The sequence below is a fragment of the Patella vulgata genome, chromosome 3 (genome assembly GCF_932274485.2).
Source record: "Patella vulgata chromosome 3, xgPatVulg1.2, whole genome shotgun sequence".
In the NCBI taxonomy this organism is placed as follows: domain Eukaryota; kingdom Metazoa; phylum Mollusca; class Gastropoda; family Patellidae; genus Patella; species Patella vulgata.
The window spans coordinates 1,007,802-1,027,263 of record NC_065881.2 but is presented as its reverse complement, the minus strand read 5'-3'; the positions used below and the strand labels follow the sequence as shown (position 1 = coordinate 1,027,263).

The 19,462-nt window shown below is 39.9% G+C and overlaps 1 protein-coding gene across 2 annotated transcripts; it reads right to left on the bottom strand.

The window, feature by feature from the left end:
* Window positions 1-1,636: 1,636 nt before the first annotated feature.
* Window positions 1,637-18,010, bottom strand: LOC126816887 (carbonic anhydrase-related protein). Of its 2 annotated transcripts, XM_050543685.1 has the most exons (9): window positions 17,193-18,010; window positions 12,034-12,228; window positions 11,307-11,339; window positions 10,447-10,571; window positions 8,452-8,547; window positions 7,168-7,230; window positions 6,211-6,262; window positions 5,447-5,559; window positions 1,637-2,690 (listed from the first exon to the last, which is right to left on the bottom strand). In XM_050543685.1, exons 1-9 carry the CDS (start codon window positions 17,401-17,403, stop codon window positions 2,553-2,555), a joined length of 1,026 nt encoding a protein of 341 aa, XP_050399642.1. In that variant the 5' UTR covers window positions 17,404-18,010; the 3' UTR covers window positions 1,637-2,552. The 2 variants fall into 2 exon arrangements, with proteins under 2 accessions (XP_050399642.1, XP_050399643.1); XM_050543686.2 differs by lacking the exon at window positions 17,193-18,010 and having other exon boundaries at window positions 12,034-12,330.
* Window positions 18,011-19,462: the final 1,452 nt, after the last annotated feature.

Sequence of the window (19,462 nt, the reverse complement as noted above, 5' to 3'; positions counted from 1 at the left end):
AGCGGGGTGGGGGGGGGGAATTGGAAGTGCCCGAAAGAATTTTCTCCGTCGCGGCTGGCGAAGACGGGTGCCAACGAGCGCTGAAGGCGCGAAGCACGATCTTGTTGGCTGGAGGGAGGGGAGGGGGTGCAGCCAACGTGAACTCCAGATTTATTTTTTGTTTTTTTTTCGGGGGGTGGGGGGAGAGGCAGAAATGTATTGGTCGATAACAAAAAAATTCTGTCATCAGCCCGGGGTCCAAGGTACACATTGGTGTAAATGTATAAAAGACCAGTTTAAACACGATGAACACCCACCATGCAAAAGACAGTGGGTCTTTACCCAAACAAAACGGAATCGAATAAACCTAATTAATGATCTCGCGTCTCCTACCTATGCTAGGTTTAGCCTATTATTTGGCTCCTCTGTCTGCGATATCGCCCAAGGTGGAACCGGACGTTAATTGTAGAAGAATGGAAACACCGTTGTCCGGACAACAACATTTGCCTCATAGGACACTGCCTGGTGTTTGCCTATCTTTATTAACCAGTTACAGAATAGTAGGCCGTTAAACCCCCCGTTATCTGATTCCAATTTACTATTACAATTTAATCCGTTTCTCTGAGTCTTTGAGTGTAAAATTTAAATATTACAGTAACCGTGAAGGAGTTAATATCATAGGTTATCGGAACAAAACCATCGCGACATTTTCCGAACACAGCTGAAGGCAAAATTTCGTTAGAGTTCGTCCTCTCATAACCACAATGCTATTTTGTTATTTACACCAAAATTTGAAAAAAACATCCATAGCCAAAGGGTGGTAACTCCAGCATTGAAGGTTTCGGCACGCTGAAAATCGATAGGGTTCGTCATCTTATGACCATAATGCCTTACACCAAAATCTGAAAACAGATCGACTATAAAAACTGTGGCCACTATCGTATTAGTTTTCGTGTAAGGGGGCATAACTCTAGAACAAAATGTTACGGAACACTGATTTATCGATAAGGTTCGTCCTCTCATGACCCAAGGGCTTCAAACCAAATTTGAAAAAAAACGGTTAAAAAAAAGATAGCCTTTCCAAGTTTTTTGGGAAAAGAGAGCATAACTAAATCGGAAGATCCTTTTGATCCTTAACACATAATGTCAAGTTTCATCTGACTCTAGAGGGTTCACAAACCTTTTACATATTTCACATTTTACGTAAAAGACAGGGGGCAAAACTCTGGAACGGAAGGTCTGATGCACACCAAGATCGTTTGATTTTTAACACATATTTAAAGTTTCTACAGCTAGATGGTCCACAACCTTGGTATACGTATCACATGCTTTTCCACCGAGATCGTTGGGATATAAAACATATTTTAAGTTGCATCAAAATGGGATAAAAATTGTAACCTCTAGTGGGTCCACAAGACAAAAATTGCGATTTTTCGCACAATCTGGGACAATAATCCATTAAGTAACCCACCGATGCGTGTCAAGTTTGGCCACCCAACCCGCGAGAGAAGAACAAATGAATATTATTATAAGAACAAAGGGATAGATTATTGTAAAACAATTTAATTCTAAAAGTGAACAAGTTTTTAATACGTAGAATACAATAAAATATAAAAAACACAAAACAGCACGAAAAATACACGTAAAATATTTTTTTTTAAAGGATAAAGCATGGAAAAGATATAATATTATGCTAATATTACGCTTTACGATCTTGATATAGATAATACCAAATAAGGAAAGGTGGTAATTTATTAAAAATTAAAACGATAAAGTGAAAGTAGAAGGCACGACGGTTTACTATAAATATTCATATCATCATATAGAGAGGAATAATAACAAATAAGGCGGGAATCTTATAGAATAAAAACAATAGAAGGCGGGAACTTAATAATATCAAATTTAAAAACTGTGAAAATGAAAGTAAAAGATTCTATTTATAACTCTATGTAATGAATACAATAAATGCAATATATTCTCCTCTGTCTGGCGGAAGTGACGAGGAGTTAAAAATAACAGTAAACAACATTAAAAATTTAAAAAATACAACAGTAATATCTCTGTGATTTTATTTTATAATATAAAAAATATAATAAGTACTTTTAGTGTATAATGCCCTCAGATACTGTCCATCTATTCCAAAGAGAACCGTATATACCGAGTGCGAAAGCGTCTGCTAGTGCGGTGATCGATTGCAAATGCGGACGAAATTTTGTTTGCGCAGAGATTGCCTCCAGAGAGAGCGATTTTCATTAACCTAACGGCGTGTAACGTCAAAAGATGGATCTTGTTTAAAGCGTCAAGGCACAAGTTTCATCACGATCCACACAGAAAGTCGCAGTCGCTTTCGAGGCTACGTTCGCGCTCTGCACAAATGGCTCTTAAATAACAAAAAAACCCAACCCCCCCCCCCCCACACACACACACAAAGCCATATTTAATGTGATTTGAGGACTTGATGATCTTATCTATATCCTACCCCCCGGGTGATTTTATCGTCCCCGATTTCGAGTATTAAGCCGTATGTGCACTAGAGGCCATTTTACCCCAAGTCTGGTAAAATTTGGTATAAATTAGGATGGAAACGATGCTCTGACTCGTCTTTCACCAAGTTTCTGTGTTGGTCTGAAATTATCCGCCATGACACCATCTTCGCCTGTTTTAGGACATTCACCTTTAGGAAATGTTCTCAATCGACGGAATTCTTCAAGCTGCAATAGAAAATATTGTGAGAAGTTTTATAGTTTGTATGGAGAGAGAGAGAGAGAGCGCTTTAACGTCCACTCGACACAAACTAGGTCATTTCGGGACTAACATATTTGGTTCAATTTTATTTCAGTAATTTGCTTGCGCGTAGGGGTCTTTAGCAGTGGAAGAAAGCGGAGGACCCGGAGAAAACCCACGAGGTTGGTCAGGCGACCTCACTCTTTGTCACGTACAACCGGGAATCGAAACCACGCCACTTGACTCAATGACAGACCTTACGATACAGCGCGCACGCGCTCCACCCCCCCCCCCCATTTTAAATTATACCCATTTACACTAAACAGGAATTATTTTTCATCCAGATATACTTCAAACATTGTTTTAGAATTTAATTTGAAGAAGGAGACAAATTAATATTGTGAGCTAATTAAGCTAAGTAACCCACACCGATGACAGCTCTCTCAGTGACTGTAGCGGCCTAATGAGGTTGGACAGGCGACCCTACTCCTTGTCACATACAACCGGGGATTCGAAACCACGTCAGTCGACTCAATGACAGACTTTATGATACAGCGCGCGCACGCTAACCATTCAGCCACCCAACCCCTCACGCCCAGTCGAAGCAGAAGAGTGGGACGTTAAACCCTATTTTAATCTATGTACAAAGTTGAACTACCTGGTTCCGTGTATATTAATGTCGGTAGAATTAGCGTTAGTTCGTCTGTTTAGTTTTAATTTCGTTTTTTGTCCAGAAAAGATGAACGTAAAATCGGATGTTTATTTTTTAACAACGAGGAATTAATTTAACTGGTTGATTTAATAATAACCTTAACTTCAAGACTGCAAACATAAATTACAAATTAAAAAATAATACCAAAACCAAATGCTATATATCTATAAAACATATTAATATGCAAATGTATTTTTGTACAATTTATTTTTAGAAAAGTTAAGATAAGATTTTACTGCATCTAAACGTCATACAAATTTTGTTATTGACGTGTTGCGTATTATGACGTCATAATCATCAATTGGAGGTTGGCCAGGTCACCGAAGAGGAACGTTATAGGAATTGTTCTTTAATTTAGATATCGACCATTTCATTGGATTATTTTAGAAATAAATAATCATGGTTGTCTTTGAATCAAAGACCTGGGGTAATATAGTGATAATCGACACTAATACCAATAGTCAAGTGGATGATGCCGCGCCAACTGAAGCAGGTGCAGATGGCCCAACTGTTAATGAAGAACAGACAGAGGCCGCTGCCACAGCGGAAGTTACAGAAGCCGCTGCCACAGAAGAAGTTACAGAAGCCGCAGTCACAACAGAAGTAACAGAGGCAGAAACCCCACAGGAGGAAACTACCCCCGCGGCAACAGAAGAGGGAGCCGTAAATACAGAAGAAGGCGCTAATAAACCAGAGGCAGGGGATGCTACCGGGGATGCTGAAGGGGCTGATAACCCAGTGGCAACTGACGAGGCTACGAGCACACCAGAAGCAACGGAGGCAGCCGCTGATGCAACACCCACAGAGGCAGAAAATACCACAGAAGAATCGGTGAAAGATGAAGCAGCACAAGCCAAAGAGGCTCCGGTAGAAGAGACTAGCGCCCCAGCATCTAGTGGTAAGAAAGTTTGAATAATTCAACAAACAAGTATTTTATAAGATGACAAATCCTTAATGCAAGATATTTCATGTAATAATATAGTTAATTCTCTACATTTTTTTTTATTTTTCAGATAAACCCACACAGAGTAAGAAGTCTAAAGCTTGTGTGTTATTATAGAGGGATGAAAGGAGAAGTTTATTTGTATATGCTGTATTATATATTATCTTATCAACAACAACTTTTAAATTCTATTTATAATATTATTACCGCCCTAACAACAAGTTTTAAATCCAGTTTTATTGTAACAAATCCTTTCTATCCACCAGTATAATAAAATATATCTGAAGTTTTTCAAATCTTATCTTCTATTCTGTCTCATCGTCAATAGAAGGCTTGATCCGCACATCTTATCAAGCTAAATGTTGTAAAACTCGCGATCGTTGCTTCAGGAACATGATGTTGTCTAGGCGGTGGGTATTTCGCCTTGTCATATATTTCCAACTGCCAAACGATCTTTACATACATATTGAACATGCGCTGTCTTTATCAAACGACAAGAAAGACAGGCAAGGGGAAGAGGGCTGGAATAATCCGGGGAGGGGGGGGGGCGGATTTCTCTCTCCCCACATCGGGATAAACATGCTCCCCAACCGACAGATGTGGGGAAAATCAATCCACCCATACTAATAACTAGGAGATGAAAACTGAATCGTAGAGAGCTGTTCCTATTACTGATTAAATTGTCTGTAATAACACATCCGACCATTTCTCCATGGCAGTTGTGCAGGACGAAGAGACTGGATAGGATATGTTTAGTCGTTCGGATGGAACGAAAAGCGTAAAAAGAATCCTTGACAGCTGGAATTCCTCAGCTTGGTTTCTCCTTGACAGTAGTGCAGAACTTGTAACCCGACAAGGAACTGTGTCTAGTCGTTTGGATGGGACGAAAAACGTAAAAGAATCCTTGACAGTTAGAATTTGCTGTCCGGGCATGGCCTATGTCCGTCTTCATTAGCCCAATCGGAGCAGAACAATAGGACGCTAAACCTCATTTCATTCATTTCTCAAAGAGCTACCAAAGATCAACCCACTTAACCATACTATTTTGATCTGTATCTTTGATTGTAAAATATAAAATATTACGCTACCTGTGAATGAGATAACATCAGAGGGTATCGAAATAAAATCCATGCCACTTTTTCTGAACATGGCGGGGACGTTAAAGATCCTTCGTAGGCCCAGAAATCTCGTAGTTGGGGATCTGAAAAATATGTATCAAAATGTACAATATGATATAAAATGATTAAAGTAGTTTACATTAATCAATATGTACGATCAGTGAAGGATTTAAGTGAAGATAGGTCCCAGACTGTTCCTCTCATGAGACTCCCCCGAACCCCCTACCACTAGAGGAAGTGTGAAAGGTTGTTTTAAACACAACAGAATAAAGACGAGGATAATGGCGGATGTTTAAGACAATAGTGTGTCTAAGAAAGGCTATGGCAGTTTCCAAAATATTATACACCTTAGCTGGCGACCCCCAAAGTGAATCCGGTACTGCTTATGTTAGGGGGTTTGGTCACAAACGCACTGTACGCAAGAAGAGGGGTTGGAAGAGGACTTGCGCGGTGACCCCCCCCCCCCTCCCCAATAAAACAACTAAAATCAAACCAAACAAATAAAACAAGGAAAGGTAGGAAAACGGTCTAGGTTGTGTCCAATTCGTATAAAAAGTTGAAGGCTGTTCAAATTCGGACCATATAGTATAAAGAAAAGGGTCAAGGCTACTGTATGTATTCAAATCGGTATAAAATCGGTATAAATCGCACCATATATAGTATAAACGTACAGGACTGTATCTAATATTTATCAATGGACAGGACTGTATCTAATATTTATCAATGATATTTACCTGGTAATAAACAGGTAGGATTAAATGCTGACGTGGCTGTTTTCTGTCGTCCCTAAAATAATAATAATAATCACTCATTAAAAACAATCCTTTAATAAAATATGAATATATATATATTACTCATATTAATTCTCATTTCCTTGTACCATCTACCGAGAGAGAGAGAGAGAGAGAGAGAGAGAGAGAGACAGAGAGAGAGAGACAGAGAGAGAGAGAGAGGGTTTAACGTCCACTCGACACAAACTAGGTCATTTCGGAACTAACATATGGTTTAATTTTATTGCAATAATTCGCTTGCGCGTAGGGGTCTTTAGCAGTGGGAGGAAACCGGAGGACCCGGAAAAAGCCCACGAGGTTGGACAAGCGACCCTACTCCTTGTCACGTACAACCGGGGAATTGAAACCACGCCAGTTGATTCAATGACAGACCTTGATACAGCGCGCACGTGCTAACCATCCCGACATCCAACCTCCATCTACCAAGAGAAATATGGTTCAATTTTATTGCAACAATTCGCTTACGCGGAGAAAACCAACGAGGTTTGACAAGCGACCCTACCCCTTGTCACGTAGGATCGAAACCACGCTACTTGATTCAGTGACAGATCTTATGATCTAAAGCGCACGCATTGAACCATTCGGCCCCACTCCGCCACTCCCTCCGTTGTACAATATGCAATAAATTAAAACATCATTAGGTCCATTTAACACTGAGTTAGGAATTATTTGACACCGTCGCACGCGGACTAATTCGGTGTTCAATATAGCCATGACCTGTAGTGGGGCCACAATAAAATATGGACAAATGGGAGACCACACGACGTTAAAGGCCTTCACTTATTTTCCAAACTTTCCAACATCGTTGTATAGGAACCAGTTAACAAGGGACAATAAAAGCCTGTAATAAATGATCAGTTTACAAGGGAGAATATAACTTGTAAAATTTGATAAACCTACCTTATACAGAACATCTTCTAGGTTATCTGTAACAACACGTAAACCTGTATGTTCTCTTCCTAGCTATAATATAATATTACAACACAATATATTCCAGTCTATAATATTACAATACAAAATATTCCAGTCTATAATATTACAACACAATATATTCCAGTCTATAATATTACAATACAATATATTCCAGTCTATAATATAATATTACAACACAATATATTCCAGTCTACTCGTACATGGGACCTTGTTTTTTTAGTCCCATCCGAAGGACTAGAATGTAACGATTGCCAGACCCCTTGTCTTGCACAACTAACAAGGGGGAATCAGGATGAAAATACCAATGAACGTACTTACACGGTGTGCGGACCAAGTTGACACGGTGTGCGGACCAAGTTGACACGGTGCACTGATACATTTTAAACCGTGTACGGGCGAGATTCCACCGTGTGTATGTATGGACAGTTTCACCATGTGTATGTATGGACGAGTTTCACCATGTGTATGTATGGACGAGTTTCACCATGTGTATGTATGGACGAGTTTCACCATGTGTATGTATGGACGAGTTTCACCATGTGTATGTATGGACGAGTTTCACCATGTGTATGTATGGACGAGTTTCACCATGTGTATGTATGGACGAGTTTCACCATGTGTATGTATGGACGAGTTTCACCATGTGTATGTATGGACGAGTTTCACCATGTGTATGTATGGACGAGTTTCACCATGTGTATGTATGGACGAGTTTTACCATGTGTATGTATGGACGAGTTTCACCATGTGTATGTATGGACGAGTTTCACCATGTGTATGTATGGACGAGTTTCACCATGTGTATGTATGGACGAGTTTCACCATGTGTATATATGGACGAGTTTCACCATGTGTATGTATGGACGAGTTTCACCATGTGTATGTATGGACGAGTTTCACCGTGTGTATATATGGACGAGTTTCACCATGTGTATGTATGGACGAGTTTCACCATGTGTATGTATGGACGAGTTTCACCATGTGTATGTATGGACGAGTTTCACCATGTGTATGTATGGACGAGTTTCACCATGTGTATGTATGGACGAGTTTCACCGTGTGTATATATGGACGAGTTTCACCATGTGTATGTATGGACGAGTTTCACCATGTGTATGTATGGACGAGTTTCACCATGTGTATGTATGGACGAGTTTCACCATGTGTATGTATGGACGAGTTTCACCGTGTGTATATATGGACGAGTTTCACCGTGTGTATGTATGGACGAGTTTCACCATGTGTATGTACCTGAGTAAAGAGAGAGATTATAGCGATACCAGATGGACTACCCAATGCTTCTTCTATACTCGAATATTTCTCACTATTCCAATGAACTAGCTGTACCTGGAATATATACAATATATTTAATATGACCTGGGGAGCCACGGGTTTTCGATTTTCTGTAGTTGGCAGAGAAAGTTTATGGGATATGAATGAAATGGGGTTTAACGTCCTACTGTTCTGCTCCTACTAGGCTAATGAAGACGGGCATACGCCTACTCTTATATCGAATTCCAACTGTCAAGGGATCTTTTACGTGCACGCCATTTATACACGGGTCCTCAGTTTTTCGTCCCATCCGAACGACTGGACAGCTGTTCTTGTCAGGCCGCCCGTCCTGCACCACTGACAAGGCGAAACCACATCGGAAAATCACGATATACGAAAGTTCATGGAGATTTTCCAGCTTCGTTAACCTTTGTCAATGTCGCAGGACGGATGCTGGGCAAGTCAAAGCGTTTAGTCGATCGGATGGGACGAAAAACCGAGGACCAGTGTATACCAACGACAGCACGTTCAAGATCCGCTGTTAGTTGGTAAAGGAAATGGATTTCGAAATTGAATGGAATATTGCCCGCGGGAGTATAGTAGTATATATTACACTGTGACATTCACTGTCTGTATATAGTATTATAATATTGCCCGCGGGAGTGTACTATATGTTACACTGTGAAATTCACTGTCTGTATATAGTATTATATTGCCCGCGGGAGTATAGTAGTAGTATATGTATATATAGTATTATAACATCTGGTGGGAATTGTTGTTAATTGATATATTATTAAATATTTATATGATAATTACTGTATCTTCATATATCTACCACGTACATCATCAAATATATATATATATATATATCATCACAGGAGCTCGGAGTAACAATAATATTTTCATTAGTTAAGTACTCTTACCACGGTGCCCATTTTAGACGAGGGTCGATTCTAGTCGATAGTCGAGTTCCCTTACACAACCTCTAGTCAACAGTCGAGTTCCCTTACACAGAATCAGTTCTAGTCGACAGTCGAGTTCCCTTTAGACTGACTCGGCTCTAGTCGATATTAGAGTTCCCTTTACACAGACTCAGTTCTAGTCGATAGCCGTGTTCCCTTTACACAGACTCAGTTCTAGTCGATAGTCGAGTTCCCTTTACACAGACTCAGTTCTAGTCGATAGTCGAGTTCCCTTTACACAGACTCAGTTCTAGTCGATAGTCGAGTTCCCTTTACACAGACTCAGTTCTAGTCGATAGTCGAGTTCCCTTACAGCGGAAGCCACTCTAGTCGAGGATGAAAGCATGCTGTCTTCTAACGACAACACTATACCATATAACCCGAACTGATTGAAGAGAAGAAGAGAGAGGGAGAGAAATGGGGTTTAACGTCCACTCGACACAAATTAGGTCATTTCGGGACTAACACATGGTTTAATTATATTTCAATAATTTGCTTGCGCGTAGTGGTCTTTAGCAGTGGGAGGAAACTGGAGGACCAGGGGGGAAAGAGAGAGAGAGAGAGAGAGAGAGAGAGAAATGGGGTTTAACGTCCACTCGACACAAACTAGGTCATTTCGGGACTAACATATGGTTTAATTTTATTTACACAATTCGCTTGCGCGTAGGGGTCTTTAACAGTGGGAGGAAACTGGAGGCCCCGGAGAAAACCCACGAGGTTGGACAGGCGACCCTACTCCTTGCCACGTACAACCGGGAATTCGAAACCACGCCAGTCGACTCAATGACAGACTTTATGATACAGCGCGCGCACGCTAACCATTCAGCCATCCACCCCCCCCCCCCCCCACCAGGGGGGGGGGGAACCCACGAGGTTGGACAGACGACCTACTCCTTGTCACGTACAACCGTGGATTCGAAACCACGCCAGTTGACTCAATGACAGACCGCATGAAACAGCACGCACGTGCTAACCATTCGGCCATCCAAGACAATCTATACAAGTAACTAACCTCCATGGGAAAAGCCTTTTTATTAACTGTATGTTCTGATCCTTTATTATTTTCACGTCCCCAGTGAAATCTGATTTCTGCTAGTTCATATTCTGTACCTGGTGGTAGAGGACCTCCTGATATTACTATAAATAGATCATACAGACAGACATGTTACTATAAATAGATCATACACACAGACAAGTTAAAACAAGGACAGGTTGAAGTTGGGTTAATTAATTTGATGAGACCAACATGTGGTTATCTTTATTTCTAGACGTGGGAAGAGAAATCCGATAGGGCATGAGGAGGGGGGGGGGGGGCGACAAGGCGGGAGATCAGCCATGACAGGGATAATTCGAATGAGGCACTCGAGAGGGTAACCCTAGAAAAAGCATGATAGGGAAAGGCTTTGACCAGGCATGAGAACTCCGACCAGGCATGAGAACTCCGACGAGGCATGAGAACTCCGACCAGGCATGAGAACTCCGACCAGGCATGAGAACTCCGACCAGGCATGAGAACTCCGACCAGGCATGAGAACTCCGACCAGGCATGATAGGGAGAAATGCGATTTTAATGGATTTTATAATATGTTGTTTTATTTTTTTGGAATGACAAACTGTTTTAGTTGAACATTTTACTAGAACAGATAAAACAAGAGTTGAGATATGATTGATTTTGTGTTTGACTGTCGACACAACAAGCCAACAATTAGTGAACAGACGACGTGCAGTGAACTGACCACATGTAGTGAACTACCACATGTAGTTTTATAGCTAATATTTTACAATTGATCTAGAAGTATATTTAACTGACATATAAACATATATTACAGGTAAACATATATTACAGGTAAACATATATTACAGGTTAAATACCTGATCTGCCCATTGATTCATGTCTCAGACTTTCTGTAATATAAAAATTACATAAATATTAATCGATATGAAATATTATCATTATTCTGTGGGCATATATATTATATGGCTCTAGACATTCCAATCAGAGCAGAACAGTAGAATGTTGATATTAAATTAACACTGCGCAACCTTACCATGCAAAGAAACATAGAGTTGCGCAAACTTTTAGAACTGCGCAATGATAATTTGACTTTCAAGACACTCTCCCAAAGTTGGCCTTTATACTATATTGTTCAATCATGTGAAATAGCCCGTCTTCATTAGCCCAGTTCGGAGCAAAACAGTAGGACGTTAAACCCCATTTCATTTCATTTCATGTGAAATTGAATAACAAATGTTCTTTTACCATTAGAGGTGATCAAATGTTTACTACATTGGGTTTCAAATTGCCCTTTCCGGTGAGATTTTGATGGGGTAACGAGGGTAAAACGAAGCGCGAAATTCAGCTCTAGGAAATACAGCCAGTGTATGACCGTTATTTATATAATAGTATCCATACCTTGTTTTACTCTAGGAAATACAGCCAGTGTATGACCTTTATATATATAATAGTATCCATACCTTGTTTTACTCTAGGAAATACAGCCAGTGTATGACCGTTGTTTATATAATAGTATTCATACCTTGTTTTACTCTAGGAAATACAACCAGTGTATGTCCTTTGTTTATATAATAGTATTCATACCTTGTTTAACTCTAGGAAATACAGCCAGTGTATGTCCGTTATTTAATATATCAGTTTCTCTGCAGATGTAATAATTAAACCTTAATTCGTTCTTCTCTAACTCTGGATCATAACATGCGTCACGTGATACCAGATTGATGGGTGATTGACAGGTACCAACAGCTTCTGGGAACAAATTACCCCATTCTAGACATCCTGAAAATACAGGTAAATATATATCATATACTTAATACATTGTAGACATCATGAAATACAGGTAAATATATATCAGAGAGAGAGAGAGAGAGAGGGAGAGAGAGAGAGGGGGGAGAGAGAGGGGGAGAGAGAGAGAGAGAGAGGTTAAACAAGAACGTTTAGTATAATTAATGGATAATGTTACAATAATTATTTGAAATATCAAACCTGAACTGAATAAAATTAAAATGTCACCATGTTGTTGATAAGACTGAAAGACGGATGTATATTAAATTCACTGTGACATTTAATTTCCTATTACAACAGTAACTCAAAGGCGGATCCTAGAAAACAGGGAAATGTTGTTATTCAGTGGAAATTCTACTTGTAACGTCATTTGTTAGTGGTAATTCTACTTGTAACGTTACTTGTCAGTGGTAATTCTACTTATAACGTCATTTGTCGGTGGTAATTCTACTTGTAACGTCATTTGTCAGTGGTAATTCTACTTGTAACGTCATTTGTCAGTGGTAATTCTACTTGTAACGTCACTTGTCGGTGGTAATTCTACTTGTAACGTCATTTGTCGGTGATAATTCTACTTGTAACGTCGTTTGTCGGTGGTAATTCTACTTGTAACGTCATTTATCAGTGGTAATTCCATCTATAGTTCCATCTGTTATGGATAATCTAAATTCTAATGCCACTTGACAAAGACAATTCTGCCAGTAACAACATTGTCAAGGGTGAATCAACTTATTTTAAAACGATCCATTTATTTTTTTACACAAATCAAAGATATACAGAATGCTCCAGTACTTCCCTTCGAAAAAATCACATATAACCATCGCATATATAATTCAGGTTAACTTGTGCACGTTAAAGAACTCTTGACGTTAGTGTTTCGGTGTAGTTGTAAAATTTCATTCATAGCATACTGCATGGCGTATTGCCGTCTTCATTAGCCCAGTTTATGTAAAAATATAGGACGTTATACCCCATTTCATATCTGTAAGTTATAGGTAAAGGTAACGTTGTATAATAAATGTCACGCTGCCTACCTACTAGTGCTTTAACATGGCGGTCCCATGTTGGTCTCGTGATAAAACAGACCGGTCCCATGTTATAAATGTCACGCTGCCTACCAACTAGTGCTTTAACATGGCGGTCCCATGTTGGTCTCGTGATAAAACAGTCCGGTCCCATGTTATAAATGTCACGCTGCCTACCTACTAGTGATTTAACATGGCGGTCCCATGTTAGAACAGCTCGGTCTCGTGATATTACATCCCGGTCCCATGTTATAAATGTCATGCTGTCTACCTTCTAGTGAACTAACATGGCGGTCCCATGTTGGTCTCGTGATAAAACAGCTCGGTCCCATGTTATAAATGTCATGCTGTCTACCTTCTAGTGAACTAACATGGCGGTCTCAATTTTATAACAGCCCGATGTCGTGTTAGAACAGCCCCGTGTCGTGTTAGAACAGCCCGATGTCGTGTTAGAACTGCTCAGTCCCGTGTTAGAACAGCCCGATGTCGTGTTAGAACAGCACCGTGTCGTGTTAGAGCAGCCCCGTGTCGTGTTAGAACAGCCCCGTGTCGTGTTAGAACAGCCCCGTGTCGTGTTAGAATAGCCCGATGTCGTTTTAGAACAGCCCAGTCCCGTGATAAAACAGACCGATCTCGTGTTTAAACAGCTCGGTTAGATTGTATAATAAATGCTACACTGCCTACCTTCTAGCAATCTAACATGGCGGTCTCGTGTTTAAACAGCTCGGTTAGATGGTATAATAAATGCTACACTGCCTACCTTCTAGCGATCTAACATGGCGGTCTCGTGTTTAAACAGCTCGGTTAGATTGTATAATAAATGCTACACTGCCTACCTTCTAGCTATTTAACATGGCGGTCTCGTGTTTAAACAGCTCGGTTACATTGTATAATAAATGCTACACTGCCTACCTTCTAGCGAATTAACATGGCGGTCTCGTGTTTAAACAGCTCGGTTAGATTGTATAATAAATGCTACACTGCCTACCTTCTAGCTATTTAACATGGCGGTCTCGTGTTTAAACAGCTCGGTTAGATTGTATAATAAATGCTACACTGCCTACCTTCTAGCTATTTAACATGGCGGTCTCGTGTTTAAACAGCTCGGTTAGATTGTATAATAAATGCTACATTGCCTACCTTCTAGCGATTTAACATGGTGGTCTCGTGTTAAAACAGCTCGATTAGTTCTTAAAGCCATTTTCTTCCATTTAGAAATGCCAGTCATCTTGATGGTCAGTGTCTTTATAAAGTGTGTGATAAACGATACTTTATCACCTGTCCAGCCAACGCCCAGTTTATATATTATAATTAGTAACCATTTCATCAATATTACCTGATAGTACGCAAACCAACTAATGAGTACTGGTTAATGAACGACCTATTAGACGCCATTAACAAGTCTGTTTATTGACAGACTCGTCTTTTACAATAACAAGGTAATTAACATCGGTTAACACTTGTCAACATGCAAGCTTTCATTTCATCCAAATCGCTATCGTGTCATTAGAACATATTGCTATATATATATATCACATTGATTAAAGCCCCAAAACGCCAGACCGATTTAAAATTGATATGTATTTATACTTGAGCAGAAATTAAATGAAATGGGGTTTAACGCCCTACTATACGTTACCAGCTGGGCTAATGAAGACGGGAATTTTGTCCAGACATTGGAGCAACGACCTACTCTTATTTCGAATTCCAACTGTCAAGGGTCTTTTACGTACACGCCAATTTGTACACGGTGTCTCGATTTGTCTTCCCATCCGAACCCCCTAATTTTAACGTCATACTTTCCTGTAGGAACCGTGTTAATGAAGATGGGTGTACGTCATAGAGTGTGCTGTGAGGGAGCTCCTAGCCACATTCACCGATCTACTGTGGTCCCACATGTTAAATATAGAGTTTAAGACCAGAATCACTGATTCACTGAAATTAATCAAACCGATCAATTCAAACATAACTTCTGGTCATTTATTTTTATTTGTATATCTGTTTCACACCGCCATCTTTATGTGTCTTAGATAAATAAAATAATAATAATTCTTTTGTCTGCGATATCACTATTGTAGAAGCAGACGTTAACCCAACAGCTACTTCTACTCGGATGTATTATTGTGTTTGTGGAATAGCTTTATAACGTTGACTTCTACCGAACTGATGACATCGATGAATATATATATTAGAACAGCACCGTCATTTAAACTTATAACAATAAAATGGATAATCGAGACTTTGTTTATTATCGGAGCATTGTACTTGATAATCGAGGCTATCTTCACCCAGAATAAATTATTTTTAATGAATGATCAGATGTTTATTTAAATTTTACATAGTACATCTTTAAACTACTTCCGGTTTTCCTTCCATCCGAACAATTATACGGATTTTTTTTTCCGCACCCGTCCTGCACCACTGACATGACAAAACCGTTTTGAAAAACCCTGGGAAACCTGTGCCAGGCCACCGCGCGCTACAAAACCCTGGGGAACTTTCCAGGCCAGGACCGGTATCGAATCAAAAACACCCAAGTTGGTGAATCACAGCGGTCCTGTTAGATATATAAATTGGATATATTTGTCAGATATATACAAATGTTGACAATTGTTAACATATCTTTAAATTGGTCCATAGGGAAATATCCGGTTTCCTCCCACTGCTAAAGACCCCTACGCGCAAGCGAATTATTGAAATAAAATTAAAACCATATGTTAGTCCCGAAATGACCTAGTTTGTGTCGAGTGGACGTTAAATCCCATCTCTCTATCTCTCTCCATAGGGAAATAAGTAGTTGTTTTGTTAACAAATTGAATAGGGTTCAACGTAAACAACAGTTCCGGTATTTTTAAATTAATACATATATATATATATAGAGAGAGATTACTATGGTTACACGTGCAGTAAGGTTGCCCAGACAACAGTGTTTTCACCTACTCTTCTGTTCGGTTCACGCCAATATATACACGGATGAAGCTCGGGTTATTGTCCCATCCTAACGACTAGACAAGACTTTACTCGTTCGTTACGCAGGCACCACCTAACACATGAGAGAGAGAGAAATGAGGTTTAACGTCCACTCGACACAAACTAGGTCATTTCGGGACTAACATATGGTTTAATTTTATTTCAATAATTCCCTTGCGCGTAGGGGGTCTTTAGCAGTGGGAGGAAACCGGAGAACCCGGAGAAAACCCACGAGGTTGGACTAACACATGAGAGGCGGATATGACTAATATAGATCATACGTCATGGACAGTGCTACGAGGACAGTGAACTTTCATCAAACTCAATCCGGTACACAGACGAACAACACCCTTTCTTTGCCGCACAATCCCAAGGAAATTTCTGGGCCAAAGCTTATAACCAATAAAATGATGACTCTACCAGATCAAAATGGCTACCACCATCCATATCACATATATTATTATGATAAGATAATATTTTAGCATATTCTTGAACACAACTGTATTGGCTATCCATGTGTGTATCATAGTAATTGTATCATAGCTAACTTCAGAGAGAGAGAGAGAGAGAGAGAGAGAGAGATAGAGAGAGAGAGAGAGATTAGCGTCCACACGGCATAATCTAGGTCATTTGGGGACTAACATATGGCCCAATCTTATTTCAATAATTCGCTTGCGCGTAGGGGTCTTTAGCATTGGGAGTAAACCGGCGGACCCGGAGAAAACCCACGAGATTGGATAGGCGACCCTACTCCTTGTCACGTACAACCGGGGAATCGAAACCACGCCAGTTGACTCCATGACAGATTATATGATAAAGCGAGGGGTATTTCCAGAATTCTCTTATGATAAGATGCCATCGATTTAGTGGGGGACATAAACAAAAATATCTCTGGAACTAAATTCCAAATGGGAATCAATATGCCTACGTGGGTTGAAAGATATAAATATAATAAAAACTTACTGCGATACATAAATCCATCGAGTAGATCTTTTATTTTAACTGTACGTGGGCTGGAATTCATGTCTTCAGCTCTCTTTAATATAGTTCCAGATCTAGATCGGCACAATTTCTTTATACGTATTACACGACAACCTAGAATGGCAGGCGATAATTTAGGTGTCTCATCTGTTTGAAAGTTTCCACAATCCGGTTGGGGAGTTGGGGGCAACATTGTGTAAACTTTTAGAGGTGAGAGGTCAGGGGTCAGAGTTAAAGATCACCAATCTTGTTAGAACTATACCTTTAAAATAATTCTAGGACTTTTGAAAATTTGTAAAAGGTCAGAGTTCACACGTAAGATCGTAACATCCAATCATATAAAATGTCTGGCACAATACTTCTGATATCGGATATAATTCAGTTATTTTCTAGGGTTCGTACCAGGTTACGGGTAGCACTTTATGATCAAAAACCCAAACGAATGTCTGCTAAGAAACTGGGTAAAATTGCCGAGAAGTGTTTTGTTGTCTGTTCCCAGTCGATCTTTATTCTCGAAGTTTATATAAGAATGACAACTTTAAATGATGAATACTGTTCACTTTAACAACAACAACTCAGAGTCTGTTTGTTTCAGGGAGTGACACGGATCAAGGTCAGGCCACAGAACAGTCGTTCTGATTAAAGTCTCTTAAACTGTTCACTTTTACAATTCGCAGCTCGGAGTCTGTTTGTTTCAGGGAGTGACACGGCTCGAGAACACCAAAGCTAATCACAGCTCAGGTCCTTTTCGTTTCAGAGTGAAAGGGATCGAGGTCAGAGAACACAAAATCTACACATGGCCAATTACTTCTCTACATAGATATCCATAATGAATGTGTTTTAATTTCTGATCCGGATCCAGACAATCCCGAAACAAACAAAAAACATCTGACGTTCATTCACCCGAATCTGTTGATTTGTAATCTAGATGTTTACAGCAGCTGATTCATGCATGTAATAGATTGACTATAGATGAAATGGAGTTTAACGTCCTACTGTTCTGTCCGAACCGGGATAATGACGAGGGGTAGAATGTCAGGTAGAAGTTCGACTTTCATTGGACTATCAGACAATCCGACTTATGGTGTAATTATTTCATAATCACAGGTAGAACAGATCACCTGTAGACCAAACACAGATCGCCTGCATTATTGGTTATTACAGGTGATACAGGTGAGTTAATCTCTAATCCACTACTAGTATAAGCCGAAATAGTCAAAAGCAAGGGAATGGGGATTAACTTCTGGTCAACGCAAAAATTAGGTCAAAATTTTGTTATGTATTTGGAGGTTAGTGTCTCTATAAAAATGAAATGAAATGGGGTTTAACGTCCTACTGTTCTGCTCCTAAACTGGGCTAATGAAGACGGGCATACGTCATACAGTGTGCTAGGAGGGAAATTTTGCCCGGACAGCGGCACTACGGCCTACTCTTATATGGAACTCCAACTGTTAAGGGATCTTTTACGTGCACGCCAATGTGTACACGGGACCTCTGTTTTTCGTCCCATCCGAACGACTAGACAGCTGTCCTTGTCGGGCCCCCGTCCTTCATATGTGTCTATAGCCTCCAATTCCATGTATCAATACATCGTCAAGGGCTCTTTTATCTATATATGATATCTGGGTGCAGAGGCGTAGCCGTGAAATATATATTGGGGGGGGGGGGGGTCCGCAAATGAAATTATATAAAATGTTGAGACACCCCCATAAAACATTTTTAAAGTTTCAGTCTTCTGTAAACACTGTTTTGGCGTATTTTACGGGGTTAAACTAAAACATCACACCAATACAATGTTTATCATGTTTAAGTCAGGGGGTGCCGTATGCATATTGGGATATGTACAGGTTTTATACAGATAGAATCTTAACTAACCCTAATAATTTTTATAAATAAATAGGAGTTAGGGCCTAAAATGTAAATTTTTGGGGGGTCCAAGTATATTCAGACCCCCCACCCCCACGGACCCCCCACCCCATGTGTGACGCCCATGACTGGGTGTGCGGGCATACTCGTTAATTCGATGTCAGAATAAAATATATTCCTTTGTTATTCTATACAACGTGTAAAGTTGGGATGATATTGTTATATTCGGTTCCAGCATCAGTATTCCAATAACCCCACGTGTCTCGTCACTGGCCCTTACTCCTCACTGCACGTCTTGTATCGCCCCATAACTCAACATGGAGTAAGTTCGCCCCATAACTCAACATAGAGTTAGGTTGCCCCATAACTCAACATAGAGTTAGATC